Below are 26,891 nucleotides of genomic sequence, written 5' to 3'. Positions count from 1 at the left end.
GCCTGGATAAAGTGGTCAGAGTGATGGGGATAGAGTGACACTCCTGCTCACTGAAGAGGAACTGCGAGCTGCACAGACACTTGACTGCTGAAGCTGACCTAAAGAAGAGAGGACTGTGGAGCTGCAGGCAGAGAGAGAATGCTGAGGCTGTTCATTTTTGTATGAGCTTAGTTTTGGACCATCTTAAAATGACTGTGAAACAGTATGGCAAGTGTTTTATCAGAGTGGACTTGCATGACACTGAGCACTAACTTAAAAAACTGATAGCATTGAAGAGCTACTTCAACCTGCCACAGACTTGGAAAGAGAAAGCATTGTTTTGAAGGTTCTTAAATAAGCAATCTTTGTCAGTTACACTTTGTACAGATTACACGTTAACAGGAAGGTGAATTTTGACACCAAGGGAAATTGTGCTTCAACCTTTCCCTTTGTTTCAACAAACACGTGCTTGAATTGCAGCCCATCAGCTTTGGCGAGGGTTTGCAGCTGACAGATGTGGTATTTCTTTTGTACAAGGAGAACACTTCTCCATAACCCATCCCAATAACAAGATGCATATCCAGAAAACAAAGACTTTCCACGAAGAGTTACAGATAATAATCATAGAATCATAGAACAGTTTGAGTTGGAAGAGACCTTTAAACACTGCCTGGTCCAGCTCCCCTGCAATGAGCAGGGACACCTACAGCTCAATCAGCATGCTCAAAGCCCTCTTGCCTGACCTTGGATGTCTCCAGGGACAAGGCATCCATCACCTCTCTGGTCTAACCTGTTCCAGTGCCTCATCACCCTCATCTTCCTTATACCCAGCCTAAATCTCCCCTCTTTTAGCTTGAAATCATTTCTTCTTGTCCTGTCACAGCAGTCCATGCTGCGAACTCTATCCCCTTCTTTCTTACAGTCCCCCTTTAGATACTGAAAGACTGCTAAAATGTCAACTTGATTTTTAAAAATAAATGTTCATTAGAAAAATAAGCATTATTTCCTAGGGAGCATACTGCAGCATGCTATGGTCTGTCTTTGTCCCTGCTCATACACTCACAAGCATCCCTTTGATGTAAGTAATGCTTTTTTCTCCCACTGATAGTATGGTGACCTCCCCAGCCAGGAGGGGAGACCATCTGGGAGAAGGATCAGAGAGGAGCATCTTCCCTGAGTCCCTCCTAGGTAGTAAAAGGCTTTCAGCACTGTTATCCCAGCTGTCCAGATGTGAGAAAAGTCCCGGGGCTGTGAGTGAATCTCAGCTACCATGGACCTCAAGACTGGTGGGACTCTCACTGAGCAGTGCTGTCTGCTGTATGTTTTCATCCAAATCCCTCTGCTGTTGCAGTCCCTTCACTCTTGACCCATGAGGAGCTGGGGTTGGAGGGAGAAAGAGGTACAGCTGGTGTATCACAAATGTCCTAGCCAAAAATGGTCCCTCTGCTCCACCCTTTCCCCATCTAGCCACATCCTCTCAAAATGGGCAGAAGCCAGACCCATGCAAAATCTGCCCTGAATGCATTTTGTGGGAGCAGATGACAATCAAGGGGAAGGAAGGATGTTTAATTGCTTGTGCTTTCTTCCTTCCAGTGAGTTTTGGCAGAAGAGACCGGTCTTTCTGCTCTCATTCTCTCCAGCAGGAGGGATGTAGGGCAGAAGTGTTTATTTTGAAGCTGTTTGGAGCAACTGCAGTGTGACATTTGAAGATAGAGTTTCAAAGATACACTTCCTTTATTAATACAGTTAGCACTTCTCCCAGGCTCCTGGTTCAGATGCGTTCTGTGCACTCTGCTGCCCAATGTCCCTGAAACAGTTTAAAGAGAGAATGAAGATGGTCAGCAGCTCTAGACTCAGGTGGGTTTGTCCTGTTTCCTAACGTCTCCTGATCAGAACATGGAAGGGAGGAAAGGAAATCTGAGAGAGAATATACTTCCGCGCATCTGCAGATCCAAAAACATGAGCAGAAGCCATGAAGATGGGGCGTGATCAAATGACCTCTTGGTGTGCAAACGTGCAGTTTTAAAAAATGCTTACTAAAGATGGCATCATCCCAAGAAGCAAAAAAGCTTAGAGGATGAGGAGAAATTTCTTCTTAGAGCAGTGCTGCAATGGCACAGGCTGCTCAGGGAGGAGGTAGAGTCACCATCCCTGAAGGTGTTCCTGAACCATGTGGATGTGGCACTGAGGGATGTGGTTATTGGGCATGGTGGGGATGGGCTGGAGGTTGGACTAGGTGATTGTAACAGTTCTGTGATTCCATGAGTATCTCTACTAGTGTTTGATCGCAGCATTTTGAGCAACCAAATAGTGCCTCTTGCTACTTGCTTGGAGAAGCCAGTTGGGTCATCCAGACTCATAAGACAACCTTGTGAACCTCACTCAAGTCAATTCAGAGAAAAGAGTGGAAATTATCTTCTTCCTTACTTTAAAGAAAGATGCTGATGTGGTAGGCTCTTTAGAAACCTTAACCTGGCAGAAAGAAACTCAAAGGAACAGCTGGGAGTATTAAGTTTTCACAGGTGGATGGAGATGGCTGAAGTGATTGATCATGCTGGGGAGGCAATGGCAGAGATGCCACTAACACAGAAAGGCTTGAAAAGGCACTGATAACAGCAGAGTGAGCTGAGGGTAAGGAAACATCATTCAAAAAGCTGCAGGTGTGTCTGCACTAAAAAGTACAATATAAACTCTAGTGGATAAAATATAACTGAGCCATCCCACCAGGGATCAGATGAGTCACTAGTTAAAAAATCAAAGCTATTACTAAATCCTCCATCTGTCGCAGCAGCAAAAGCCCTGCCTAAGAGCCTGTCAGGTCACAGGGCTGCAGCTGTGGCTATGTCAGCCACACCAGTGGAGCTGTAACAAGGCTCAGCATAACCTCCTGGATAAATACAGCTTTTTCAATCAAATAGGCATAGTTTCAGCATTTGAAGGCAGGTCCTGCCTTGTAAACATAGTGGAAGTTTTTTTTTTTGATGGGGTCATCCAGTATGTGGAGAAGTGTGACCTGGTCATTGTGATTTGCTTGAGTTTCCAAGGCCTTTTTACAAAGCCTCTCTGAAAAGATCTTAAAACTCAGCAGAAAGATAAAAGGGAAAACCAAGCATGGATAAATATGAGATCAAAGACTGGGAAAAAAAAAAAAAAAAAAAAAAAGAAAAAAAAAAAAAAAAGAAAAAAAAAGCATAGGACTTTAAATAGGAAAAGGTCAATGTTGAAGCCTGCGGGAGTCTGCACTAGGATCTGGGCTACAGAACACGGCTACTAAATGACTTGAAAAAAGAGGTGAACAGTGAGACGATGGGCTCTGCAGACAATACAGCTAGCTAAAATGCTGGTACAGTTGTATATTTAGAGCAGGTTTTCTATCAGTGAATTACCAGCAGACATGCAATGTGAACCTGAGGCCTCATTCAAGCTGAGAATCTGGGAATAACACAAGAGGTATCAAAGCTGCATTTAGGAGGGCAGAGTCACTGTTTCACCCTTTGCTGGGGTGCTGGGAGCAAGGTTGCTTTTGCTCAGAGCATCTCCACCTCCAAAAGCCCCAGAAATTTCCAGCCTGGAGCTGCACACTCTGACGATGCAATATATGGAGGAGGTATTAGGAAAGGTTTCCTTCTGTAACTCCTAAACATCACTCATGCAGGTACTGCTGCAACATCTGCGCTGAGCTCAGTGTTAGGAGGGGAGGTGTATCCAGCTGTTGGGATGTCCTTTACATCCACTTTCTGGCTCTCCTGTGCCTTGCCAGTTGCTGACCCTTGCAACCCTCTATCCCTGCTTTGAGGAGGGCTGATGAGAATTAAGAACGCTTGCAAATGACTTCATTTGCATAGCAGCCAGATGTTGGCAATCCCTGAGGTGACTACAGCAACGGTATCCTACTAGACAATGGAACCAAGGGCTGTGCGGGCTGTGCTGGTTTCTGTGCAGGTTTCTTCAGGTTAGAGACGAGATGCAGGAACAAGTCTGGCAGCAGGATCACAAAGCCATGCAGGAAAGTGCACACTGGAGTGTTTTTAGCTAACAATCCAGTGCTGCAGCCCAGACCTGTTTTGTCTCTCGCGATGTCCTTCCCACTGCAATGAGACAGCCCAGTCCTGCTTCCAGCCACAGAACCATGCTGGGAAGCAGCAGTATGAGGGTGGCACCTTCCTACTTAGCAAGTTCCTCCCTTCCTAAACAGACTTGTAACCACTCGCTTTAACTATCAATTGAAATTTATATTTGATTTTATTAATTGCTCCATCTTCTTCGTCTTTAGAGACCAAATGCTGCTAGCTACACTGGAAAATCTTGTTTGTTTGTTTAATGGGTGCAGATTGCTGTGTAGAAGTAATAATTGGGATAGTTGGATAGATGGATGTATATTTATGATAACAAGGTGCAAGAAAGGAAAAATCCAGCTTGCTTCCTACATCCCATGTAGGCTGGTATGGTGGGAAGCTTGGGAAATAGAACAGATTGTGGATAAAATAAATGCAGCTTGTCTGTGATCTGTGCTTCATGTTAGGTGCAGAGAACTCCAGCTGAAGGCGGCTGTTAGCAGTGCTTTAGGCCAGATGTGCAAGAAGGATGTGCTACAGGCCACAGCAATGCACACTGAGCATCCTGCCACCAAATGTATGTACCTCTGGGAGCAGATACTGAATTTGACAAAGCTGCCTTGGAGACTGCTTGTGGATTCTGCCTTTAAGAACAAAACAAATTCTTGATACTTACGTCAGATTTTAATCCAAATCCATGAGGCTAAGCTTATAAACACTGACATCTCTTGGAGTGTTCTTGGGCTCATTTCTAAGCTGGTTTTATTTCATACTTCTGGCACGTCTGAGACTGAGTAACTGTACAGATCAGGTGGCAGCATTTTGTACTGAATGTTAGAGCTCTAGTAAACTTCTTCACATCTGATGCAGCTCTGCAGGCTGGAAGAAGGGGTCTCGGCAGGGAAGATGGACATGGCCTCTTGTCATAGACCCTTGCTTGAATGGGGAACAGGATCAAAGCTCAGAAAGCAAGTATTTTGCTCCCCTTTGTGCTTCTTTAGAGAGGTGTCAGAAGATGAGCATCCTTATTCTGTAATGAGGCTGAAGGAAGAAGTATTGCACCTGAAGCACTATTTTTTCTTCAGCAGTTCTGTAGTAAGTTGTTCACATGCTAAGTTGTTATGAGGTAGCCCAACAAAAAAAACAACCAACAGTCACTTTGTCCAAAATCTCCTCCATGGTAAGGGACTTTTTCTCTCTAGCACAGTAGGCTGTAAGGAGGTGTTAGCAATCAGGCTACCTACTTCTCACTGCCTTTCATATTTCAGGAAGCATATGGAGGCTGATGCATTTCCTGATGTACATTCAAAAATAACATCAGTTTGAATCCAGGACCTCTGGTACCAACCTGAAGCTGCAGGCAGCTGATACTTTCTGGCTGTTCTGCAGCAATATTTAATGAAAACTCAATGCGTTTTAGAGTCACCTTAGCATAAACCCTTTTGATTCACAAGGAAACAAATTGCTAGATGGGTAGGTGATGAATGTAGGTGACCAGTACTTTCAGTGAGTGCTTCCTGAAGCTGCCCTGTGACCCAGCACAGCTTTAGTAGCACTAACCAGGCTGTGATTTTAAATTTCTTTGCTCTGGGCTCAGTCACAATAGGAGGTTGAGGCTTTGCCATTTCTAAGTGTGTTTCATGCTGATTTTCAGAGGCTTGATGTGAGGAGCATTGATTTGGTCTTTGAGGCCACAGTGTTTTTTTCTTTACATATATTGGTGAAGAGGTACCAGTAGACCAATGGGAATCTCTGGAATAAAATTTTTCTTTTTTTTTTTTTTTTCACTGCATAGAGCAGCTGTCACAGGAAATTCTCATTTCAATACATACCAGGAAGAAAGAGGGAAAGAACTGGGGTTGGAACTAGATAGCATTTAAGGTTCCCTCCAACCTAAGCCATTCTATAAATGTTGCTCACTGGTAATTTTTAAAAACTCTTGGAAATTGACCACCAGTGGAAAACTATAGTGGTGTCCAGTGGAAAAGGAACAAGAAAGACAAATGGATTCAGGGTCTGAGCTCTGTACATAGCACACCTTGCATATGCTCAAGATGAAGGTGATGAAAGAACCTGCTAGAAGTACCCATCCTCCTTCAACCATTCTCCAAATACGTCTCCTTGCCCAGCCCCTGTGATGTCAGCAGTTATTTTTACACTGAGCTCAGGGCAGCACTTCAGCTGCTGGACATGGGTGCCAATCCACTCATTTCCCTTGCAGGTTCTGCATCCCAGTGGCCTCCTGGAAAAGTGCAGGGAACATCATCAGCACAGGGAGAGGAGGGGGATGTTTATCTCAGCAGCCAGGCACACACTGCTGTGGCCTTTCTGCTCTGGACAGGCTGGGAAGGAAAGCCCAAGATGAAGCAGCCACAAGTGTGAGACTGGCTGCCTTAGTGAGCAAATAGCTGTTTCTACTGGCCCCCCTTAGGGCTTTGCGACTTGCTTGTGGATATGAAAAGACTTAGGTCACTGGTACCAGCTGCCCAGAGGAGGCTGGAGGATCTCCTTCCCTGGAGATACTCAAAAACCCATCTGGATATGATCCTGTGCACCCTGCCCTGGGTGTCCCTGCTTGAGTGGAGTTTGGGGTAGAGAGACCCAGAGGTGCTGCCAACCTCAACCATCCTGAGTGTCTGTGAGGTGTTACCTCATGCCCTGATCCACCCCCACCTGTGGACTCACATCCCCATTTGACCTGTGTGTGTACAGGAGGGAGCTGAACTTTCTAACAAATTGGAAATGAAAATAAGCAAACTGATTAATTGGATTTTTTTTAATGTTGTTGTATTATTTGTTTTATTTTATTTATTTTGCTGTCAAATTAAATGAATCATCTCTGAACTGTTTTCCTACTTTCAGGCAATGGTGAGAGTTCACACGTTGACTCAACAGGAGGAGGGTGGAAAATCTGAGCCAAACAAAAGTTGGAGGATCAAAATAATTTAATTTCTAAGAAGTGTGGACAAGTGACTCTCAGTTCTCCCACCCCTAAAGCCCTTCCCCTTATTTGGAAGGTGTAGAAACAAGAAGTGTGCTTAAACATGAATGGCAGGTGAAAAACTTAAAAGAAAGGGGAAAAGAGAAGCAAATAAATTCAAGAAGAATTACCCTGGGTATGTGCAGAAATGCATAAATAGTGAATCTCTGTAAAGTGGTCTCTCTAGGACCAGTGATGTCAGTGGTGGTGGTCTCTATGCTTTATCACCTAGCACAAGGTTAAGTAACATAAAAGAGACAAGAAAAGAAATGGAAAATTGCCCTTATCTTGCAATTCTTCTCTATCTTGCAGGCTTGAATTTGGTTTGAATTGCGATATGTTTTCTTTAAAGTTAGTAGGCATATGTTATTGGCTATAACAATCTATATCAGACTGGCTGGAAGTGCTCTGAATGGGCTTTTGGATCTTGCTCTGTAGCCTGAGCTGCCTCACAGTGATTGTACTAACAATGCTCAGAAGTGCTCAGAAACAAACATAGAACAGCTCTGGCATTTATATTATTTCTTGATGGTCACCTCATCTAACCCAAGGCAGTAGAGCTTGCTGTAACTGTGATGGCAAATGGTTAAGAGGAGGGAGGGAGGGAGAATCTCTCCAGCAAGTATCCTCTCTATATGCTCTTTTTTTGTGCCTGCATTGCAGGGAAATGTGTACTGCTTCTGCATATCCTAATTAAGACTGAATATGACTACAGTGATAAATTCTGGTGCATAACTTCCAGCTTCTCTGCTGCTAATCACACACAGGGAAGAGCTGTACATGGGGCAGGAGGGCAAGTCACTGTCCTTGTGCTTTCACTACCACTATTGAATGAAGTAGTGCTGCATTCACCTTGTCTTGAATGCTTTGGTCTTCTTTGGCACTTACACGCTTTCCCTCCTAACATCATGGCTTTGCTGCTTGCTTGTGCAGAGAATATATTGCCTTCCAAACAGTAGAAGGGGAATCATGGAGTAAACACATAATCAGAAAAAATCAAGCAAGCAGAAGCTCTCAAAATGATTACAAAAATTGTTTTGAGTTGAGAAATAGCCTTTTTTGATGGATATAAACTGACGGAGGTCAATGGCTTCAAAAGTGGAGTGAGGATCGCAGCAATGTGCTGCAGTGCTGCTCTGGCACATGCTGAGAGGCTCTTCCCCTGAAGATGGTGGGTACTGTAGTTATCACTGCTATATAGGTTTTAGGCACACACTGTATTCCATCAGACTGTGTGTGTGGAAGATTTTTAACACCCAGAGGAAAGCAGTCTCAAGAAGATCAAGTTACAGATTGGAGAAAAATCTTCTATTGTGCTGCATTATTGCTCTTGCAAAACAGGAGTTGCAGAGAATGAAGGAAACTGATTTACTGTGGGGTAGAAAGGCTTCTGCCTCAACCCGAGCACTGGAACCACAATATGAGAAGAGTTAGTGAATGTAAAGAAGTTAATCTTGCGGAATCTGTAACAAGGTTAGTTTTCAGAGGGCACAGGGTTTCATGTGATGGAGCAGAATTCATCCACCTGGATTCGGGGAGCTTTATGAGACACTACCAATTTCACTGTTCAGTTTTCTATGTCCCCTATTGCCACATGAAGTATATCTGGCTTATGGTTATGTTGCCACTGTAAATTCCCTGGGGAATATCGCTCTATGAGCCACCCTGCTTCTAGTGCAGCTTGAAAGGCCAACATCCACAGAATCACAGAATCACAGAATTGTAGGGGTTGGAAGGCACCTCCAGAGATCATCGAGTCCAACCCCCCTGCCAAAGCAGGTTCCAGATCTGCTGGATTTTCCATCTCAGCCACCCTCCCTGCCTGAGGGACAACTCTCAGCTGGGAAACTTCAGTGATGAGGAAGGGTCAGAGAGAAAGCAGAAGTCGGAGAGACAGAGATTTCTATTCACCTTCCCTGTGGTGGAATGGCAGAAGGGAGTGTGTTGTTATTATTTTTTTCCCAGTCACACATCTTCCATTTTGCTGAAACAATGGAGCTGAGCATCTGGTCAGCATCATGCAAGAACGATTTTTACGCATTAGGCAGAAAAGCAGCAATATGATGGGTAAGAGCTGTGAAAGGGCAAACTTCGAGATAAATGAATGAGGAAATCCTGTCAAGTACTGAAATACGTACAAAGTGTTAGCTGACAGGGAAGTGTGCATGCTTTGATCCAAACAGCTTTGGATCACTGCATGCTGCAGCCAAAGGTTCTGTGTACATAGACTGCTCTGACTTTGACTGCAACTGCTGAGTGAGCAGTGGGCAAAGATGGAGAGTTTTCTTCCTATTCTGGCATCAAAATATGCATGAAGTGGCATTGTCACATCTCCTGCAGATGCACTCTGTCCATTATTTCCAAGTTACTGAATCACACCAACATATTGTACATAAATAGCACTGCATGTTTTAGTTATGTGGCCTGTTTCGGTGTGCCAGAGGTTTCCATGCATCTCAATCATTTGACACAAACATTTTCCCATTTGGTCTTCATGTCCCTGTTCAGCCATTATCATTAAAGAGCCCCGTACCACGTTAACAGCAGCTAAGGGTTACAGAGAAAGCCTCCCATTTGGAGGCACATAAACTGTACACCGTCTCCTATGTCACACAGACACGCTTGGAATTGTAGCTTGGGAAGTTTGGGGAGAAATATCCCCAACGGAGCTTTTCGCAGTGGCGGAAGACTGCAGCGGGATGGACAGCGCGCAGACACCGCAGCCGGCAGCTGTGCTACCTTGGCAGATTTGGAGCCGTGTGGTTCGGAACAGCGAGGCCCTGGCTGCCCGCTTCCCACTCAGGGGGAAAGAAGACCCTTTGGAGATTGAAGCCGACTTTGTTGTTTCGCGCTAGCATTAAAGGACAACATATAATTTACAAAGAAAAACAAAACTTTCTCTCTCGGAAGGACCGCTCGGTTGCAGGACACGGGAATTATCGTCATCTTTCCGCCCGAACGAAACTCTTTCTAGAACAAGACAACCACAGGTGAAAATAGACCCCTCCACGCTCCCGCAGATGTAGAAAAAGAACGATTTCGTGACAGACAAAGTAGAAAAAACACACTTTATTCTCCCCGAAGAAACACAAGCTGAGCGGTCGAGCGCCGAGCAGCAGCGGAGCGGGGCGGGGCGGCGTGCACCAATCAGCGCCCGCTGCGCTGCTATAAATGGGAGCGCTGCGGCCTCCGCCTGTAGTGCTGCTCGCACCGCTGTCATGGCCGAGACCGCTCCTGCTGCAGCGCCCGCCGCCTCCCCGGCCCCCGCGGCCAAGGCCGCCGCCAAGAAGCCGAAGAAGGCGGCGGGCGGCGCCAAAGCCCGCAAGCCCGCGGGCCCCAGCGTCACCGAGCTGATCACCAAGGCCGTGTCCGCCTCCAAGGAGCGCAAGGGGCTCTCCCTCGCCGCGCTCAAGAAGGCGCTGGCCGCCGGCGGCTACGACGTGGAGAAGAACAACAGCCGCATCAAGCTGGGGCTCAAGAGCCTCGTTAGCAAGGGCACCCTGGTGCAGACCAAGGGCACCGGCGCCTCCGGCTCCTTTCGGCTCAGCAAGAAGCCGGGAGAGGGCATGGAGAAAACTCCTAGGAAGAGAACATCTGCTGCTAAAGCCAAGAAGCCGGCGGCCAAGAAACCTGTCAGTGCTGCCAAGAAGCCCAAGAAAGCAGTGGCAGTGAAGAAGAGTCCTAAGAAAGTGAAGAAGCCAGCGGCTGCCACCACAAAGAAGGCAGCAAAGAGCCCCAAGAAGACTGCCAAAGCTTCCAAGCCCAAAAAGGTAGTGGCTGCCAAGAGCCCGGCCAAGGCAAAGGCGGTGAAGCCCAAAGCTGCCAAGCCCAAGGCAACCAAACCGAAGGCAGCAAAGACAAAGAAGGCGGCCCCCAAGAAGAAGTAAACCCTTGTGGAAGAAAACTCTTGACCCGCTTTTCAACCCAACGGCTCTTTTAAGAGCCACCCAAGATTTCTCGAAAGGAGCTGGATTACTGGTTAAACGGTTTTCTTGGGCGCTTCCCGAGAAAGATCTGAGAAACGCATTTCATTCTTTACGATAGGGGTGGGCGCTCCGCTCCGGGCTACGGACAGTGGCGGACGCGACACCTCTGCGCCTCTTGGAAGCAGCGCTGCGGTAACTTTGAACGGCCCGCACTGCGTGCGGATTGGCTGTGCCGCGGCTGTCATTGCTCTCGGGGAGCGCAGTGCGGGTACGCTGGACGTGGGGAAGTGCCGGCGGGGGGAAGTAACGCGGGCATTCCTGTGCTAATGGCAGGCGTTCGCTTTTAAGCTTCGGCTGTGTGTTTGTTTTTTTTTTTTTTTTTTTAACTTTGTCATTTTAATTAAACGTAATGAGATCGAAGCTCTTTTCCTGAATTTGTTGGTGGCTCTGAAAAGAGCCTTTGGGTTTCACTTCGCTGCTTTGCACGTTTCCGCGGGGCCGGCTCACTTGGCCTTAGCCTTGTGGCTGTCGGTTTTCTTGGGCAGCAGCACGGCCTGGATGTTGGGCAGCACCCCGCCCTGCGCGATGGTGACCTTGCCCAGCAGCTTGTTGAGCTCCTCGTCGTTGCGGATGGCCAGCTGCAGGTGGCGAGGGATGATGCGCGTCTTCTTGTTGTCGCGGGCCGCGTTGCCCGCCAGCTCCAGGATCTCGGCCGTCAGGTACTCCAGCACGGCCGCCAGGTACACCGGGGCGCCGGCGCCCACCCGCTCCGCGTAGTTGCCTTTGCGCAGCAGCCGGTGCACACGGCCCACGGGGAACTGCAGCCCGGCCCGCGACGAGCGCGACTTGGCCTTGGCGCGCGCCTTCCCGCCCTGCTTCCCGCGGCCAGACATCGCAGAAACTCAAAAGTCAAAAGCGAAAGAAGTGCAGAACTAACAGCAATCCAACAGCTCTCTTATATCCTTTCTCAGTAACATGAGCGTGATTCGATAGGCTCAGAAAGCGATTTTGCGAAATCAGCCAATAGGGACTCGGATCGTATTCTAACCAATGGTGATTAAGGACGAAAACCTATGGGCGAAAGGGCCTATCTCAGCCAATAGAAACTGAGAGGACTGCAACCTAATCTGCATAAAGGGACTATAAAAGGGGGCGAACGGAGCTGAAAGTAACGTTCCTGTGGTCAGTTCGCTTGGTGCGTTCGTTGGTTGTTGTCGCTATGCCCGAGCCGGCCAAGTCCGCGCCCGCCCCCAAGAAGGGCTCCAAGAAGGCGGTCACCAAGACCCAGAAGAAGGGCGACAAGAAAAGGCGGAAGAGCCGCAAGGAGAGCTACTCGATCTACGTGTACAAGGTGCTGAAGCAGGTGCACCCCGACACGGGCATCTCGTCCAAGGCCATGGGCATCATGAACTCGTTCGTCAACGACATCTTCGAGCGTATTGCCGGCGAGGCGTCGCGCCTGGCGCACTACAACAAGCGCTCGACCATCACGTCGCGGGAGATCCAGACGGCCGTGCGGCTGCTGCTGCCCGGCGAGCTGGCCAAGCACGCGGTCTCCGAGGGCACCAAGGCGGTCACCAAGTACACCAGCTCCAAGTAGAGCGGTCCTGATCCTCACTCTGAACCCAAAGGCTCTTTTCAGAGCCACCCACTCTTTCAGTAAAAGAGCTAAAGTGCTAAAGTAGCTTGTAGTTGTTACTTTTTTTCTTCTCTTTTTGTTTTTCTGAATAGAAGCAATACTCGCTTAAGTGGTACTGTATTTAAGTAGCTGGGCATTTTATGTTTTTGAAAAAAGCAGTGTTCCCTACCTACCAGAGAGGGCAATCTGCACTTAACTATGGCTTTTTTTAAGGTCTCAAATAACTCTACATCAATCCCTGAAGTGCATTGTGAGTTCTGGGATGATTGCTTTTCGATCTGCAACCACTCTTTTCCCTCCCACCCGGAGACACTACTGAAAAGCCGCATTAATAGAGGAACAGTGAAGCACAGACGCTACGATATTACGGTGTGGTTATAACGATCAAAAGGCTCAAATATGGACGGCGTCATCATGAGCGTTCATTCAAACGAAATGGAAAGCAAATGGGGCCGCGCCACTGCTGCGTACAGCCCAGCAGTGCCGTAGCCCCGAGCACACTGTCCCCCACGGCCCCGATCCTCAGCTCCCACCTGTTCTCCGCAGCCCCCACCGCTCCGCGTTGCAGCTCCAAGGAGGGACGGGATGGGACGGGCAGGAGAGCGGTGCCCGTGGGACGTGTAGCGGTCGAGGCGAGGCGGACCTGAGTGAGGACTGCACGCCTCTCCTCGGCCCAAGAAGGGGGCGGGGCAAGGACGCGGCAGCGCTAGGCGGTTCTTGGACGCGTCTCCCCTTCTCGGAGGAGAGCGGAGCCTTACCGAGGGCGGGTGTCGGAAGGCGGGGTCGGGAAGCAGCCCGGCAACGCTCGCACTGCGCGAAGCGGCGGCTGCGACCCGCGCTTGGAGCGGTGCTGCCGCGGCCCTGAGCCGATAAGGGGCTCCTCAATAGCAGCGAACACGGACGTGAAAAGCGGGCTCTGACTCCAGCCCTGCTTCTGCTGGGGGGGGAGCGGGGAGTAGGGAGAGTCTGAGGCAGGGACAGCGGGACTGCGCTATTCTCCCGTCACGCTCTACGCCGCTATCCGTGTGAAGCGGCTCTCAGATTTCTCCGGAAACAACGGTGGAGCTGGCAGCGAAAAGGCGTCCGTGGTGGGCTGGCTCAGCGCGGAGAAGAGCGGGCGGATTGGACGAGACGGGAGGGGAAGGGCTCGGCGGCTTCAGCTGCCGAGGGGGCGGGGCGGGGCGGGGCGGGGTTCCCGCCCGCGAAGAGCGGGCTTTTCGAATTGCCAGGCTCGGCCAATGACAGACCGCCTCCCGGGAGCGTCCAATCGGCAGCGAGCGTGCGGCTATAAATACCGCCGCCGCAGAAGGCTTGCTGCTGTACCTTTGCCGAGAGCAGGGAGTGTAGTGTCGAGTGCTGTGCGATGGCGCGCACGAAGCAGACGGCGCGTAAGTCGACGGGCGGCAAGGCGCCCCGCAAGCAGCTGGCCACCAAGGCGGCCCGCAAGAGCGCGCCGGCCACGGGCGGCGTGAAGAAGCCGCACCGCTACCGGCCCGGCACGGTGGCGCTGCGCGAGATCCGCCGCTACCAGAAGTCCACGGAGCTGCTGATCCGCAAGCTGCCGTTCCAGCGCCTGGTGCGCGAGATCGCGCAGGACTTCAAGACCGACCTGCGCTTCCAGAGCTCGGCCGTCATGGCGCTGCAGGAGGCGAGCGAGGCTTACCTGGTGGGGCTCTTCGAGGACACCAACCTGTGCGCCATCCACGCCAAGCGCGTCACCATCATGCCCAAGGACATCCAGCTCGCCCGGCGCATCCGCGGGGAGCGCGCCTGAGGCCGCTGTCCTTTCTCTGCCAAACCCAAAGGCTCTTTTAAGAGCCACTCCATCTACAACAAAAGGAGCTGTTGACACTGGTTCATAATGAAATGCTATGCTGCAATTTTCTGTTTTTTTTTTTTTTTTTTTTTTTAATACTCAAATTGTCTTTACATATTGCAAAATATAACTTTAAGTATCACACGGGGGTGCTGTGTTGACTTTACATTTAAAATTCAAGATTAGTTAACTAAAAAACTCCATTTACAATCAGAATCACTCAGATTAAAAAAGACCCTAAGGATCAACAAGTCCAACCATGACCTAACCATATTGCCCTAACTCTAGCAGCCCTCTACTAAATCATGTCCCTGAGTACCACATCCAAACAGATTTTAAACATCCAGGGATGGTGACTCAACCACCTGCCTGGGCAGTAGTCTATTCCAGTGTTTAATAACTCTCTCTTTAAATCTTCTCCTGATATCCAACCTAAACCCAAACTTACCCTGGTGCAACTTGAGGCTATTTCCCCTCATCGTGTCACCCGTCAGCAGTGAGATCAGCCTTGCTCTTGCTGTAAGCACCTTTCAGGTATTGGAAGAGAGCAATAACGTCTGCCCTCAGCCTCATTTTCCCCAGACTGAACTCCCCCTGTTCTTTCAGTCTCTCCTCCTAGGGCATATTATCCAAGCTCTTGACAAGCCTTTCATACCTGCAACAGATCCGAGTCTGATTACATGCCAGAAGATAGCCTTGTTTACACACTAGAAGGTAGCCCCCATTCTTCATGCTGAGGTAATACTGTAAGGAGCTAGTATTGCATGTGGGTGTCACAAACTGATTATTTACTTTAATCACTTTTCCCATACTATTCAGTGTAAAAGATACTTTTTTATAGTGAAACAAAGTAACTAGCAGAAAGAAGAAACATAGACACTTAGAAACAAGCAACACAACTAAGCACTTCACACTTCATGTGTCAACAGCTCCTTTTGTTGTAGATGGAGTGGCTCTTAAAAGAGCCTTTGGGTTTGGCAGAGAAAGGACAGCGGCCTCAGGCGCGCTCCCCGCGGATGCGCCGGGCGAGCTGGATGTCCTTGGGCATGATGGTGACGCGCTTGGCGTGGATGGCGCACAGGTTGGTGTCCTCGAAGAGCCCCACCAGGTAAGCCTCGCTCGCCTCCTGCAGCGCCATGACGGCCGAGCTCTGGAAGCGCAGGTCGGTCTTGAAGTCCTGCGCGATCTCGCGCACCAGGCGCTGGAACGGCAGCTTGCGGATCAGCAGCTCCGTGGACTTCTGGTAGCGGCGGATCTCGCGCAGCGCCACCGTGCCGGGCCGGTAGCGGTGCGGCTTCTTCACGCCGCCCGTGGCCGGCGCGCTCTTGCGGGCCGCCTTGGTGGCCAGCTGCTTGCGGGGCGCCTTGCCGCCCGTCGACTTACGCGCCGTCTGCTTCGTGCGCGCCATCGCACAGCACTCGACACTACACTCCCTGCTCTCGGCAAAGGTACAGCAGCAAGCCTTCTGCGGCGGCGGTATTTATAGCCGCACGCTCGCTGCCGATTGGACGCTCCCGGGAGGCGGTCTGTCATTGGCCGAGCCTGGCAATTCGAAAAGCCCGCTCTTCGCGGGCGGGAACCCCGCCCCGCCCCGCCCCGCCCCCTCGGCAGCTGAAGCCGCCGAGCCCTTCCCCTCCCGTCTCGTCCAATCCGCCCGCTCTTCTCCGCGCTGAGCCAGCCCACCACGGACGCCTTTTCGCTGCCAGCTCCACCGTTGTTTCCGGAGAAATCTGAGAGCCGCTTCACACGGATAGCGGCGTAGAGCGTGACGGGAGAATAGCGCAGTCCCGCTGTCCCTGCCTCAGACTCTCCCTACTCCCCGCTCCCCCCCCAGCAGAAGCAGGGCTGGAGTCAGAGCCCGCTTTTCACGTCCGTGTTCGCTGCTATTGAGGAGCCCCTTATCGGCTCAGGGCCGCGGCAGCACCGCTCCAAGCGCGGGTCGCAGCCGCCGCTTCGCGCAGTGCGAGCGTTGCCGGGCTGCTTCCCGACCCCGCCTTCCGACACCCGCCCTCGGTAAGGCTCCGCTCTCCTCCGAGAAGGGGAGACGCGTCCAAGAACCGCCTAGCGCTGCCGCGTCCTTGCCCCGCCCCCTTCTTGGGCCGAGGAGAGGCGTGCAGTCCTCACTCAGGTCCGCCTCGCCTCGACCGCTACACGTCCCACGGGCACCGCTCTCCTGCCCGTCCCATCCCGTCCCTCCTTGGAGCTGTAATGCGGAGCGGCGGGGGCTGCGGAGAACAGGTGGGAGCTGAGGATCGGGGCCGTGGGGGACAGTGTGCTCGGTGCCAGGGGTAGAGCGGCGCAGTACCGAAGGAACATTACAATGAAATAACCCTATTGGCTTTCTCTCTCCTGAAAGAAAGCTGATGGTGGTACTTCTATCCCTTAAACTCTTTGTTAATATTCCTACAGCGATCTTACATTCTCCATGCCTTAGCGGTGCCCAATTGACAAGATTTTCACTCGTGCAAGTGGAGAAAATGTAGGAATTATTTACAAAAAAATGCACTTCAACAATTGCTAAGAACATCGGTACTGGTTGGTTGTGTCCCACAAACAAGACAGTTCATTAGACTCAAGGCATCTTTACCAGTCTGATAAACATGCTCTCCTGAAAATACTGTAAAACGTTGCATAAAGCAAGTAAGTACTCTCAGCCAGTTAACATCGTACTTGTGCTTATTTCGCTCTTTCAAAGACACAAAAACTACAATGTACAACTATCAAGTGCTATAGCTCTTTTACTGAAAGAGTGGGTGGCTCTGAAAAGAGCCTTTGGGTTCAGAGTGAGGATCAGGACCGCTCTACTTGGAGCTGGTGTACTTGGTGACCGCCTTGGTGCCCTCGGAGACCGCGTGCTTGGCCAGCTCGCCGGGCAGCAGCAGCCGCACAGCCGTCTGGATCTCCCGCGACGTGATGGTCGAGCGCTTGTTGTAGTGCGCCAGGCGCGACGCCTCGCCGGCGATGCGCTCGAAGATGTCGTTGACGAACGAGTTCATGATGCCCATGGCCTTGGACGAGATGCCCGTGTCGGGGTGCACCTGCTTCAGCACCTTGTACACGTAGATCGAGTAGCTCTCCTTGCGACTCTTCTTGCGCTTCTTGTCGCCCTTCTTCTGCGTCTTGGTGACCGCCTTCTTCGAGCCCTTCTTGGGGGCGGGCGCGGACTTGGCCGGCTCAGGCATGCTGAACACCAAACAAGCACTCAAAAACAACACGCCACCGCTACACTCACAGGGAGCGAAGTGAAGCAGCCGACCGCGGGAGCCGCTTTTATAGCGGCGCTATGCAAAGCAGCAGCTCCGCAGCGCCGCGTTGCCATTGGCGGTAAGTTCGGCCCTGTGACGTCACCACCACACGCGCGTCACCATTGGACGCCCTTCGATTCGCTCGCCCATTGGCTGCACGCACTGCGCCTCCCGCTCAGCCTATCAGGCGGCGCGCCTCCGCTCCGCCCGAACTGAATATAAGCGGGCGGGCGCGGTCGGAAAGCACTGCGCTGCGAGCTGTTGGTTTCTTCGTGGGAGCGAGTGGCTGCGATGTCTGGCCGCGGGAAGCAGGGCGGGAAGGCGCGCGCCAAGGCCAAGTCGCGCTCGTCGCGGGCCGGGCTGCAGTTCCCCGTGGGCCGCGTGCACCGGCTGCTGCGCAAGGGCAACTACGCGGAGCGGGTGGGCGCCGGCGCCCCGGTGTACCTGGCGGCCGTGCTGGAGTACCTGACGGCCGAGATCCTGGAGCTGGCGGGCAACGCGGCCCGCGACAACAAGAAGACGCGCATCATCCCCCGCCACCTGCAGCTGGCTATCCGCAACGACGAGGAGCTCAACAAGCTGCTGGGCAAGGTTACCATCGCGCAGGGTGGGGTGCTGCCCAACATCCAGGCCGTGCTGCTGCCCAAGAAGACTGACAGCCACAAGGCTAAGGCCAAGTGAGAAAGCTGTGGACAGTGTGTGGAGAAACCCAAAGGCTCTTTTCAGAGCCACCTACAAATTCAGGAAAAAGAGCTAAATTCCTTTTTCTTAATTTATTAATTGCCGTCTATGACTTATTTTTTGGAAGGGTGGTACTAAATTCGTTAATGCAATTATTTTTTAAGTTTAATTCTTTGTGACCGTGTTAGTACTTTTTTTTTTATTTCCCTGTATTTTCCCCATGTTTGGTACTATTTGTTTAGCTTAGTCTGGCTGTACACAAGCACTCTTTCCCTACCTTTATTTCCCATCTCCCGTAGTCAAATATGATTACAAAAGCATTTAAATGCCTGCTATGTAATGTTTGTGCTTCCCTTAAAAGAAAATGGACTTCAGCCCCTTAAGTACCTAACTAATCTGTAAGTGATTCTTTAGGTGTGAACTGCCCCCTACGTTACTGCAAATATTTAAGGCAATTTTTGATGCTATTACAAGCCTTTGAAGTCCTTCAGCATGTATTAGATGTGCTTGCATGAGAAAATTAAAAAACTCATAACATTTCATCACATCATTGAATGTGTTCAGCTCTTTTGGGGAAATCTTGGGTGGCTCTTAAAAGAGCCGTTGGGTTGAAAAGCAGCAGGTCAGGGGTTTACTTCTTCTTGGGGGCCGCCTTCTTTCCCTTGGCTGCCTTGGGTTTGGCTGCCTTGGGCTTGGCAGCTTTGGGCTTCACTGCCTTTGCCTTGGCTGGGCTCTTGGCAGCCACTGCCTTTTTGGGCTTGGAAGCCTTGGTTGCCTTCTTAGGGCTCTTCGCCGATTTCTTGGTGGCAGAAGCTGCTGGCTTCTTCACTTTCTTAGGACTCTTCTTCACTGCCACTGCTTTCTTGGGCTTCTTAGCAGCAGCCGCAGGTTTCTTGGCTGCTGCCTTCTTGGGCTTGGCCACTGGTGTTCGCTTCCTAGAAGCCTTCTCCTTCACCTCCCCGGTCTTCTTACTGAGCCGAAAAGAGCCGGAGGCGCCGGTGCCCTTGGTCTGCACCAGGGTGCCCTTGCTGACGAGGCTCTTGAGCCCCAGCTTGATGCGGCTGTTGTTCTTCTCCACGTCGTAGCCTCCGGCGGCCAGCGCCTTCTTGAGCGCGGCGAGGGAGAGCCCCTTGCGCTCCTTGGAGGCGGACACGGCCTTGGTGATCAGCTCGGTGACGCTGGGGCCCGCGGGCTTGCGGGCTTTGGCGCCGCCCGCCGCCTTCTTCGGCTTCTTGGCGGTCGCCTTGGCCGGAGCCGGGGCGGCGGCGGGCGCTGCCTCAGCAGCGGGTGCCGGTGCAGTCTCAGACATGCCGGAGCTGCGCGGTGTGGACCGGCGGTTGCGGCCGAGGCGCCCTTATTTATAGCAGCGCAGCGGGCGCTGATTGGTGCGTTGCGGAGTCCTCCCCGCCCCGGCGCCCGGCGCGCTGCATCTCGGCTTGTGTTTCTTCCTTCTCAAAAAAGTGTGATTTTGGTAAAAATTGGTGTTCACGGCACTCGATTTCTTAACCACGGTGCTGGGGAGAGAGGGTAGTTTTGTCCTTTGGAGTTTCTTTTATCTCAGATGTAAGATGACGTTTATACCGGACCGTAATCTCTGAGTTTGGGGATTGTGTGAAGAGCTGAACAGTAAGATTTTTATTTTTACTTCTATATTGCAATTATGTTTCTTACGGCATCGCCACAGTGGCATCGGATTCGTGTTCCTGAGACGGTTTTTTATCAATGTAGTACAAAACGGAGATAATCTCGAGTCATTTTCTTTGCCTAAATTAGCTTTGAAAAGAAGCAAGTAACACAAAGTTTCCTCCAAGCTCTGCAGCTGGGTTAGGAGCTGCTTCCCGGTAACACGGTTTCATCTCTTAAAAATAGCAAAACCTTTGGACATTGTGCCCTATATGGCTTTGCACAGAGCTTATAAAAAGTGAAGAAATAATGTGTCTTTCACCAGAAATAGTTAAATGAATACCAGATCAGTTTAATTAGCCAGCAGTGTCATCTTACAAGAACATACAGATGTTCTTCCTCTGCTTTCTTCAGCTTTCTTCATCTTTGTACTAACGTTTCAATTAATCATATTTACATTTCTTTCTCCCAGAAGAATTCTTTTGAGTAACCCAGGTAGGCAAATACATTCATCCCAGTGTTCATATTTTAAGATGAAGTGTTTACTTTTGTGATTATTTTTATAGTTGAGGGCATATTGTCAGTCAAATACGGCAGTTGAGCAAAAAATAACCAAGGTAAGATATGCTTATTTTCTGCATGGAAAGAACTGCAGGTTAGGCTGGAGGGACTTCTTTAATAACACAGTATAAATCCAGTAGGCGATCAAACAATTCTCTCCTCAGCACTGCCAAGTTAAACTGGAACAGGAAATTGAGGGCAATGCTAGAGAGGAAATGCTATGATACAGCTGTTCAGTACTACTTGTCATAACTGCTTGATTTGTTTTTTTTTTTTTTTTTCTTTTTCTTTTTCTCAGGTGAAGAAATGCTCTTACATAACCCGGGAAAACTCTATTTTGCATTTGATTGTATCTTTCTAATTTAAACTTCAGTACGGCACAGTATTTGGTAACTTTATAGATGTGATGAATACATTTCATTTACTTTTATCTGCTGTTTCCTCTCCTTCTCAGCACTCCTATACTCTACAAACTGATATCTGGAGCTCTATAGCCAAAATTAGTATTGTGAGCCTTAATATTGTCCAGCTCATAATGAGAGATCTGTTTCTTTTGCTTTGACCCCTGTAATTCATTTTATACACATTCATTTTATATATAGACTATTATTAAAATCCTGTATTTCAGGAAAACATGAAACAGGACATTGAATATGTAATGAGCAGAGCTACAGTCTCCCATCTTACAGCACTTTTTTTTTTCCCCTCTGGTGAGACATGTAGAAACAAGATCCAGATGGGATCCATCCACACAGGATCTGATGAGAGGCTGTGAGATCCTGACGAAAACAGAAAATAGAGCCAGCTTTGCATTCCAGTTCTTAAATGCTGTTGCAGAAGAGACCATGAGCACAAGGACGGTGAGAGGACAGGATGCAGTGGTAGGTTATTTTGTGCTCTGTGGCCTCAGTGAGAGGACATAACTTACAACTTCAGCATAGTGTCTCCTGCCCTCAGCATTCATCCTGCTGGCAGCAGGTTTTGTTTTTTAACCTTTTGTATGTCACTGAAGAAACTGCCTAAACAAAGAAGTGAGGCCACGGCAGACAATTCTTTTCTTGTGTTCAGATTTCTGAGACAGAGCTTTGCTCATTCTGCTGACTTGCATTTCTTTTCCCCTGGTAGAAGGTCAGAGAGTGGCACAATGCACACACAATCACAGATGAGCTCATGTTTGAGCTGTTGGCAGATCAGAACCACCATGGGGAAGGCAGTGGGGGGGGGGGGGAAGGGTTTTCTTTTACCAAGGTAGGATTTTTTGATGTGGGATAAATTGAATATGTATAAAATAATTATCTTGGGATGGGTCAGATAGTAGAGTTAATTGTTCAGAAGTATGCAGTACAATGTGGGAAAGGACAGGAGACCCGAGGGATTATTTCCTGTTATGAAAATGCAGTCATTTGTGGGTTTTTTTTTTTTTTTTTCTTTCTTTCTGCATTTCCTGCAGTAATACAGCACACAAACTCTTGTGAAATTTATGGCAGTAGTGAAGACAGTCTAAGGATTTTGCCAGCAGCACTGATTTACCATGACTTGGGTACAATTAAAGTGTGAGAAACCTCCAAGAGATGTGGTTGTGTCCTGGAGTGGCTTTTGTCTGCATAAGGCAAGAAACAGAATAGCATCACATGTGAAAGTGTAACAAGAGAAGGAGATGAGGTTATTTAGAGCTACCATCTGTATCGATGCTGTATTTCATTCACACTTCTTATGTGTGGTATCCTATTAGGTCAATTCTGACTTCTCTGTGCTCCAGATACAAAAAAAAAAATAAATAAATGAAGTCATGAAGTCACTCATGGCAATGCAAATCTGCTTGACTTGGGATGATCTCTAGGACATCTTCTGTCATGGGTAGAGGCAGTTTTTTAAAAATGGATTTTTGATGGTTTTCTGAATAATAACACATTGTTACACGAAAGAGAAAAAATCTATTTCTCAGTTGGAAAGTGTTACTACTGCTTACAGCTCAGTCTCCAGTGTAGGACTCTTCCTCATAATAAGAGGTTTTTTAGTATTCATAGATCTTTTAAATTCCCATGTAGATCACTAGCATCTTTTTGTAAGAAATCTACAATCAGATGCATAGTAGACATCAGGCAGAAAATTACATTATCTAGTCAGAAATATCCATATAGACTTCTTTAATGTTCCTAAAATTATTTCCTCGTGAAAAAAATTCCAAATCCAAATATTCAGTTTTAGTTTGATGCAAAACAGAACAGAAATAGCTCCTTTCTCATTCCAGTCCATTTAGTTTTTAAAGGCTCACAAACTCAGCTAAGGTGTAATTCCAAGAATCAGTTCAGATCAATCAGTCAGTGTAAAGTGTCATGTTCAATATTTAATGCTTCAATATCACATAAATACAACATGTATGAAAATGTTACTGTACTGATTAATTTATACATGTAAATTTATGCTTTACTAAAAAGAGATTTTGCCTGTAGGGAATGTGGATTCAGGTAGAAAGGAGATAGCCATTCATCGCTCTTTCTCTCCACTTACCTCACTCATTTAATAAGCTGGGAGGGTCACAGGAGGCAGAGCATATGACATGTCTGAAAAATGTGTACAGCACTTTGGAGACCAGGAGAAAATGTAGTATGGAAACTCTGTGAATCACTGAGATGCAGTACACTGAATATTTCCAGGCATTCAGACAAATGTTCAGGATTGTTTTCGGTAAACGTGAACAGAACTTCAAACACAGATTTCCATTTTCTGCCCTTAAGTCACATGCTTTAACAGGGACAGTAGGGAAGGGCTGATGGTCGGACTCGATCTTAGAGGTCTTTTCCAAACTTAATGATTTTGTGATTCTATGTGAAATGCCACTTTCCAAAGGCACATTAACAAGATAGTTTATTTGTTGCAGCACACGTAGAACAAGTAATTGGAGATCTCCTGGCACCTCATGCCTGGACTGCTGCTGCTCACCCTGCAGACAGCAGCTCCTTCCCCTGTGGGTCTGCTCAGAGAAGACACTCTTCTAGGCTGTCCACTCCACAAACAGCTTCAGTAAACGTGCCGTGCTGCGTGGTCAAGCTTTCATTTGCTCCTCAAGACTATGAGAACAAAATGCTGTCTTCTACTTCTGCCTGGTAGATGCAGCAAAGTGGGTATGGATTGTATCAGGGTGAAATATGAAATGACAGTTGTGCAATTACACACCTTCTTGAGAGCTGAACTGTCCTATATGGTCTCCTACATTTGTTGGCAGTGTAGAGAGGTGAGGTGGTTGAGCTGCTACTTACATGCCTGGTAAGAAATAATGAGTCTTGGAAAGAAGTGCTGCACAGATGGGAAGAGTGCCACCAACTGCAGTGCTTCAGGATGGGGAAGACATCATAGCTGCCTTCCTCCTTGTAGGCTGTGCTGAAAGAAGAAAACTGCAAAGTCAGCACTGGAAATGAGACTGAAAAGCTGGTATGCATGTATCCTTCCCAGACATTTTGGCGTTGGGAAACCTATGCATTTCAGAAGGAGGTTGTTGTAGTGGTACCAGCAAGATCAGTGGGGCATTTGTAGTTTATGTGATGCTTTCTATTAACGTGGCTCAGGATTTCTCACTGGCTGCCTTACCTGTTAGTAGGGCCACTGCAGCAGAAGATGTGGGGCCACCAGAAGTCCACTTTCTGACAGGGTTTTGCCAACTGTCTTGTTGATGTTTGGGTACTTGAGGCAGGTACTCAGTGCTGCTCAGTTTTGATTCCCAAATCCCCTGGTATTTTGGTCTATCCTTAAGATATCACCAATTTATACCACCATGACACTTCTGCCACTCTCTCTCCTTTTATTGCTGTAGATTGACACCTGTGTGACTGCACACAGACGATTGGAGCAGGATGTGGAGAGTGGTATCTGCTCTTTGTTCAGCTGGACAGAGAAATGATTAAATGTTTTCTCTGGTTCTTAATATCTGCTACAAGCTTCTCCTGTCTTCCTAGGCCTACCATGATGAAGTTCAGCACAATTCTTGACTGAGTTGCTATAACTCAGAACTACAACCCAGAGACAAGCAGGTGTTTGATGGGGCAGGAAGGAGGTGGATGTTACATGTGCAATACCTTCAGGCATTGCTTGTTGTGCCATAAGGAACAAATGATCCTTTCCCAGGAGGAGGAGTGGCAGTGGGAGAGTGCTGGGTGTAGATTACTGTAAACATGAGCAGGAGGCACAATCAGATTGATGAGGTGGATGGGAGGGAGGATTGGTGAAAGAAAGAGGAAGCAAAGACAAAAGAGGCTGAAAGGCACTTCTGATTACATCTGTGATACTTTGTAGTCAATATTCACCCAAGCAGCAATTCTGAAGTGAGTCACTCCAAGTAAGCAGTAGGTCATCTGCAAGGGAGGCTCAAGGGGAACCTGCCTTGATATTATTCCAGCAGTGGGCATATCATGGAAGGGAGGAAGAAGGGCCTAGCCTTGTGGGATGTTTTCCTTGTGAGAAAGCATATGTTCCTGTGGGAACAGAGACTCTTCTGACACAGACCTACAAGCAGACTGGGAGTGAAATCTGCTCTGTATTGCAGGGCCAAGGCCGGATTTTCCATTCCGTGGAACCAGAGCCCCAGAATCATCTTCCAAAGATCAATTGGTGTTCAGGGAACCGATTCTCTGATAGGATCTGAAGGCGCACACAGTTCAGGGGCAGGCACAGTGAGGGCGTCTCTGTGAACTGCTCCTGCAGGAAGGCTGTGCTTTGGGAGAACAAAAGGGTGCTAAAACCATTGCTTTCAGTGGTGTGATTTTTTTTCTTTGTCTCAGCTAAGTTCCCTTTTCCTCTGATATCAGATTGTTAGGCCCCCGCTGAGGAGTGAATTCAGCTTCCTTCTCCAATTTCCATCCAGTTAAACACAACATATATACAAAGGCACATCTGGGTGGCGGGTACATTCTTGTTTTCTTGGGCTTGTAACTGCCAGGTGAAGTTTATAAGGAACACCCAAAGGAAAATTGGTTTATACTGCCTGGTATTTATTCACTGAACCTTCTGGTGTGAATTCCAGATGTCCCCCACCATCTTTCCCTTAGATTTCTTTCCTAGTCAATATACACTAATGTCTACTGGGAACGTTTGGTAAACAATAAGTGGCAGAAAGGGCACAATTGCATACCTGCAACGAGAAGAGGGTTTACATTTCTTCTTACCCTTAATAATAATGATAATAACGATTACGTTAATAACAATAATCCTAAGGGTATGGATCATATGCAAGCAATAGGGTTAAGCTGACTGGTAGAATATTTTTTGTAACAGTGAAAAATTGTCACCAAAGTCTGGGGATGAAACCTGCTAACCCAAAAATCGGGTTAGAAAGTTGACATTACTTTATAGCAGCAGTAGGTTCATAGAGGATCACTGTTCCTCACATTCAAGTTCATGAGCAGAAGCACACATTAAATACATTCAAACATGTGAATATCCATACAGCTTCCCCAAATTTCCCATCTATTCTGAGAATTGATATACATATTAAAATCTAATATATCATATTAAAATCTAATGCCATGCACGTGCTATGTAAATATAAGACCCTTGCAAGGGGTTTTTAGTGTCACGAGGTTCCACTGCGAGTTGCTATCAAGGCAAAAGATTGCATATTACAAAGTCCAGGTCCTATATACAGTCAAGAACTTATTTACAAAAAAAATATGGGCTGTTGACTAAGTTTCTCATCAGCACTTTGACCTCGTTATCAACCCTAGCAGGGTACAGCGTACCCCTCTCAAAGCTTGTGGAATGTTGAGACACTGCTTGCAGGATCCATACGGCCTGCTTATCTAGGAATAACAACCTTCCCTAAACAGAATGCAGATTTGTAGAGGATTTTGCAGTAAATACCGAAGGTCCCGAGTTTACTGCCAGTTATCAGGTGACAGTGGTCAAAGTACTGAGGAAAGGAGGGGCTTTCATCTTTTATCTCCACATCATGCCAAGTCATTCACACCGTTTTTGAACATCACGATGAACTCCTATGCAGCTGCTCTGGTACCGTTAAGGATCACGCAGAAAAATCAACGAGCGCTAACTACCGTGTATCCATCTTAATTAGGCGACAAGCGTCTTTCCTGTACAGCCTGAGCACGTGTAAAGTGACGGATGTGGGAGGAGATCACCTGCTGGGTAAAGTGCCCCGCGTGCGGGCTGAGGGGAGAAGGGCTTTCGGCTCTGAGAGACGCTGCGCGAGCAGGCAGCTCCACCGCGTGGGCACCCCACGCCTCAGCTCCGCCTCCTCCGACCGCCTCCCTGCAGAACCTCCCCCCCACCCCCGACACGGGCTCCTCCCGGCACTCAATGACGTCAGGGTTAGGGAGCTGACCTCCGTCTCTCTAGCCAATGGACAGCGACATTCGAAACAGCTCGGTACACGCAGG

General features: G+C 48.6%; 8 protein-coding genes across 9 annotated transcripts in view; 4 read left to right on the top strand and 4 right to left on the bottom strand.

The window, feature by feature from the left end:
• Positions 1–10,224: 10,224 nt before the first annotated feature.
• On the top strand, positions 10,225–10,915 carry LOC125690100 (histone H1.11R). Its single transcript, XM_048938091.1, has one exon. It carries the CDS (start codon positions 10,233–10,235, stop codon positions 10,899–10,901), a length of 669 nt encoding a protein of 222 aa, XP_048794048.1. The 5' UTR covers positions 10,225–10,232; the 3' UTR covers positions 10,902–10,915.
• Positions 10,916–11,439: 524 nt separating this feature from the next.
• Positions 11,440–11,843, bottom strand: LOC125690159 (histone H2A-IV). Its single transcript, XM_048938264.1, has one exon. It carries the CDS (start codon positions 11,831–11,833, stop codon positions 11,444–11,446), a length of 390 nt encoding a protein of 129 aa, XP_048794221.1. The 5' UTR covers positions 11,834–11,843; the 3' UTR covers positions 11,440–11,443.
• A 292-nt stretch (positions 11,844–12,135) lies between these two features.
• LOC125690211 (histone H2B 1/2/3/4/6) overlaps positions 12,136–26,891 on the top strand; it is a 108,230-nt gene continuing 93,474 nt past the window's right edge. Inside the window, exon 1 of one of the 2 annotated variants that reach the window (XM_048938389.1) lies at positions 12,136–12,210. In XM_048938389.1, the coding sequence (XP_048794346.1) occupies positions 12,160–12,210 (51 nt within the window). In that variant the 5' untranslated portion in view covers positions 12,136–12,159. Of the gene's footprint in view, positions 12,874–26,891 lie in introns of those variants that run through there. The other variant, XM_048938384.1, reaches the window with a different exon arrangement.
• Positions 13,909–14,415, top strand: LOC125690146 (histone H3). The gene has a single exon (XM_048938214.1). The coding sequence runs from the start codon at positions 13,943–13,945 to the stop codon at positions 14,351–14,353; it is 411 nt and encodes a 136-aa protein (XP_048794171.1). The 5' UTR covers positions 13,909–13,942; the 3' UTR covers positions 14,354–14,415.
• Positions 15,136–15,837, bottom strand: LOC125690145 (histone H3). Its single transcript, XM_048938198.1, has one exon. The coding sequence runs from the start codon at positions 15,801–15,803 to the stop codon at positions 15,393–15,395; it is 411 nt and encodes a 136-aa protein (XP_048794155.1). The 5' UTR covers positions 15,804–15,837; the 3' UTR covers positions 15,136–15,392.
• Positions 17,124–17,642, bottom strand: LOC125690240 (histone H2B 1/2/3/4/6). The gene has a single exon (XM_048938430.1). The coding sequence runs from the start codon at positions 17,575–17,577 to the stop codon at positions 17,197–17,199; it is 381 nt and encodes a 126-aa protein (XP_048794387.1). The 5' UTR covers positions 17,578–17,642; the 3' UTR covers positions 17,124–17,196.
• Positions 17,880–18,830, top strand: LOC125690168 (histone H2A-IV). The gene has a single exon (XM_048938276.1). The coding sequence runs from the start codon at positions 17,932–17,934 to the stop codon at positions 18,319–18,321; it is 390 nt and encodes a 129-aa protein (XP_048794233.1). The 5' UTR covers positions 17,880–17,931; the 3' UTR covers positions 18,322–18,830.
• Positions 18,934–19,637, bottom strand: LOC125690090 (histone H1.11L). Its single transcript, XM_048938063.1, has one exon. It carries the CDS (start codon positions 19,628–19,630, stop codon positions 18,953–18,955), a length of 678 nt encoding a protein of 225 aa, XP_048794020.1. The 5' UTR covers positions 19,631–19,637; the 3' UTR covers positions 18,934–18,952.

Source organism: Lagopus muta, chromosome 1 (genome assembly GCF_023343835.1).
Source record: "Lagopus muta isolate bLagMut1 chromosome 1, bLagMut1 primary, whole genome shotgun sequence".
Lineage (NCBI taxonomy): Eukaryota > Metazoa > Chordata > Aves > Galliformes > Phasianidae > Lagopus > Lagopus muta.
The sequence above is the reverse complement of the archived record's forward strand: the minus strand, read 5'-3'. Positions and strand labels throughout refer to the sequence as shown.